Source organism: Olea europaea, chromosome 11 (assembly GCF_002742605.1).
Source record: "Olea europaea var. sylvestris chromosome 11, O_europaea_v1, whole genome shotgun sequence".
In the NCBI taxonomy this organism is placed as follows: domain Eukaryota; kingdom Viridiplantae; phylum Streptophyta; class Magnoliopsida; order Lamiales; family Oleaceae; genus Olea; species Olea europaea.
Genome location: NC_036247.1, coordinates 14,192,901 through 14,197,004, shown reverse-complemented (window position 1 = coordinate 14,197,004; position 4,104 = coordinate 14,192,901). Strand labels below are relative to the sequence as shown.

General features: G+C 33.9%; 1 protein-coding gene across 2 annotated transcripts; it reads left to right on the top strand.

The window, feature by feature from the left end:
- Window positions 1-1,565: 1,565 nt before the first annotated feature.
- LOC111403509 (60S acidic ribosomal protein P2B-like) lies at window positions 1,566-3,611 on the top strand. 2 transcript variants are annotated; one of them, XM_023032047.1, is made up of 4 exons: window positions 1,566-1,701; window positions 1,816-1,922; window positions 3,083-3,309; window positions 3,419-3,611. In XM_023032047.1, the coding sequence occupies exons 2-4, from the start codon at window positions 1,835-1,837 to the stop codon at window positions 3,443-3,445; spliced, it is 342 nt and encodes a 113-aa protein (XP_022887815.1). In that variant the 5' UTR covers window positions 1,566-1,701; window positions 1,816-1,834; the 3' UTR covers window positions 3,446-3,611. The 2 variants fall into 2 exon arrangements, with proteins under 2 accessions (XP_022887815.1, XP_022887814.1); XM_023032046.1 differs by having other exon boundaries at window positions 1,591-1,701; window positions 1,833-1,922.
- Window positions 3,612-4,104: the final 493 nt, after the last annotated feature.

The window sequence follows — 4,104 nt, the reverse complement described above, 5'->3', positions numbered from 1 at the left end:
AAATTTTATTTATCTTCTACAATTTACATATTTGTAATTTATTCTTACGATTATTTATTTATTTATAGATTTTGCAGTTTACTTGTTTTATATTTATGTTAGAAATAAAAATAGAAAAAGAATCTAAATTTGCTAACAGTTGGTAAATGTAATTCGGTATATGTATATTACATATACAATATTTCTATGTGTAAGTGAAAATAAGGTATGTGTAAATACGATATAGATGAAAATGGTAAAGAAAATATGTGCAAATACGGTAGGCAGCATATACAGTAAGTTGTCTGCAAATACGGTAAGCTGCATATACAATAAGTTACCTGCAAATATAATAAGATGCATATACGGTATGCTCAAAATCGGTATTTAAACTACATATACGGTATATGATAATCCGATTTCATTAACACTACTATATTCCAACACACCTATCCATTCTTTTTATATTCTCAATTCAAAAATCAGATAATTTAAACTTCTTAATATTAAAATTAAATTTAATTAATCTAATTTAACACCAATAACTATACTCCCTACCCACAAAACCAGTTCATGTTTGTGCCATTTCATTTCTCCCACAGTCGTCTCCACCCTATACTAGCATCAGCAACCATTGCACGCAATGATGGGCGTATCACGAGTGACAAGTTTGTAAGCGGTGAGATCTGTTTTTCCCTGTGACGCAATCTCTTTCTCTTTTTTGGACTTCCGTATCTGTATCTTTGTTGGTGCGATTTGTTCAAGCCCTGTCGTCGCATTGTTGTTCGCCTTTCATAGACACCGTCGTGCTCGAGCGGTGCTACTAATGGTGTTGGTGGCACACAGGCGATTGGTGGTACGTGATAGCGCTAACGGTGTTAATGGTTTGCAGCAACGTCGGCAATGCAATTTTGTGTTGGTGTTGTAGTGGTGGTGTGGTGTGGTAATGATGTTTGCAGTGAGATTGTTGGCGACGATGAGGATGGTGGCGGCGGCAGCGACAGCGACAAGGATGGTGGCGGTGGAGTAGGACTAAAAATTTGTAATCAATTATTTGAGTATTGTTCAATAAATTGGTTGATTTGTGACCTAAAAATATGTAATTGTAACTAAATTTGAAATTGTGCCCAATTAATTCGATAATTTGTGACCTTAAAATAATTAGTCACTAATTTATGAATTGTGATCAATAAATGAATTGTGATTTATAAAAAAAATTTATTTGTGACCGTAAAATAATTTTTGATCTATAAATTTTTTTATTTATAATCGAAAAATAACTTGTAATCAATTAATTGGATATTTGTGACCGAATATATAAAATTGTGACTTTAATATGTTTAATTAATAAAATATATTTTTTGATTAATTATTCCGTAAATAAAAATTGATAATATCTAATTTTTAAAATTTTAAAACTTATTTCTTAATTTTGAAATGAGTTATAATGAACCTCTTAAATATGAAAATTTCTTATAAAGAAGATGAAATTAGAGTCAAACCTATATCCAAAGCCCAAACCAAATCCCAGTCCAAATCAGATCGAGGGCAACATTTCCTAGGCCCAAGGATATGAATCGCTTTCATCAACCATGACTGAATGGCAATTTCGAAAATAAAAATCATACATCCCAACCAAAACCCTAGATATAAATAACACCTCGGGCTTGATCAGCCACTCTGTCTCCTTCACAATACCCTAAGAGCAGCAGCTGTTTCCAAGTAACTCCCGTCTCTCTGCCTGGTTTCTCTCTATATATTCGTGTGTATATGTATTTTTGACGTGTAAGTATTTGTGTTTTGGTTGTTGTGGACTGATCTGTTTGTTTTTCTTACACTCTTGAATTGGTCAGAAATGAAGGTTGTTGCAGCTTACTTGTTGGCCGTGTTGGGTGGCAACACCTGTCCTCCTGCCGATGACCTGAAAAACATCCTCGGTTCAGGTTCAAATTTATATACACGCACACATTTGGTTTATATATCTACATACTCATACGCATCTGTGACTGCATGAGGATATAGACTTATCTGTTTGCATTTGTTTTATATTATGTACAATTTGTGACATGCAGTGTCCTTGCGAATCCGGTATCTGTTTATAGATTCAAGAATTTTCATCATATGACACCCGAATCTAAATTAAGTGGTTCCTGAATCAAATTTGCTCATTGTGTTTTGCAGTACTAAAGCTGGCATTAGAAAAAATTCCTTCCAATAAACATTACCTAAAGGATTTGAGTTCACTTGATGCATTTCTTTGAAGATATTGGTAGACTTTTGAGGATAGATTAACTCTGGTGGATGTTTGAATATTTTTGCTAATTTGGATGGGAGATTTTTTTTGTTTCTCTTGAATCTGGGGTGGGAGATCATAATCAAATTGATATGATTTGCTGGGGTTAAATCTCATAAAGCCTAAAAAGGAGTTTTTTTATATGCCCTTTTGGGGTTCTAGGCAATAAATATCTACGTTCTGGTAATGTTTTACTTATAGTTTCTTACTAGGCTCATCAAGTGTTTTTCACAAATTACTCAACTTCAACAATGTCATGCATAAATAATTATGTTTTTTGGGGACGTATTTATGTAATCTGAAAATGTTAGCAATGATTGTGTTTGAAAGGATCTCAAATTAACTCCAAACTAGATATTTATTTTATTTTGTACTTTGTTCTGTCAATCGTTGTCCTGTGTAATAAGAAACTGTTAAGTTGTCATTTTCAATGCACTCAAGTTATTGGTTTTAGATTTAGAAATAGCTAAATTCTTCCAGTATTTAAGTTCTACTGACTGCAACATACTAAGCTCAAATGTGTTTCATAAATTACTCAATTGAAACAATTTCAAGGATAAATAATTACTTTTTTCTGGACTTTTTCTTTTACTTGGTGTACGTAATCTGAAAATGCTAGTTAAAATAAACTCAATTTTAACAGTGTCAAGCTAGATATTTATGTTGTTTTGGGCTTTGTTGTGTCAATTCTTGGTCTGTGTAATCAGAATCGGTTAATTTTTCAATTTTCATTGCATACAAGTTTGTTGGGATCAGTGGTCCCCGAAAATATCTAGCAGTAGCCCTAATTGTTTAAGTTCTTTTGTTCAGTTGGAGCTGAGACCGATGATGACAGGATTGAGTTGCTCTTGTCTCAATTGAAGGACAAAGATATCACTGAGGTGATTGCAGCCGGAAGAGAGAAGTTGGCTTCAGTTCCTGCCAGCGGTGGTGCAGTTGCTGTAGCTGCACCTGCTGCAGCAGGAGGTGCTGCTGCCCCTGCTGCTACTGAAACAAAGAAGGAAGAGAAAGTTGAAGAGAAAGAAGAGTCAGATGATGTAAAATACTGCACTTCATTCTTTTTCGTGACATCCTTTTTGTTTTCTTGGATCAATTTATGTGCTGAAGGGAAATTTAATACTGTGACTTCTGTTTTCATTGTTTCAGGATATGGGCTTCAGTCTCTTCGAATAAAAACTGCAAACAGTCAACCAATTCTTTTGAAGTTATTGTCAAGTTAATTTTAGAAAATTCACATTGTTCTTTGTTTGGGTACTAGACTTGCCTAGGAAACCAGGATTTTGTTTTTAAGTGAACAAGTTGCAGATATTGGGATATAATATTCTCAAGTTTGAGTTTACATTGTGTTTTGTTCATGATTTTTTTCTACCTCACATATCATTTAGTTGGATGGAATGAATACTTGCCTTAATTTAGGGAAAGTAGCGCAATTGGTCCTAAGCCTTTGACAATTTTGTTGGTTTGGTCCACACAATTAAATCTAGGCCCAAGTTATGACATGGCAAATTAATCAATTAGGGCACGGGTGATTTTTGGAGGGTGGGGGGATGGACTGAATTAGGATGGCAAAATTCCGTGTCCGCCTTGAATGGTAATTGTTGTCTTTATCCTTCATTTGCCCTGTTGTCATCCCTAGTTGAAATTGAGAATGACTTTACCAAAAACCAAGAATGAGTAGCCATATTCAATCAGAATTGATTCTCTATTTTTGAGACTTTTACATCTCAAGTCACTGAAGAATCAGAAGATTTAGCTAAATTTGTTATCTTCGATTAGAATGCAAATTTATGTTTTTTCAAATTGTGACAGTAACTTTCCTAATGTTATAAGTT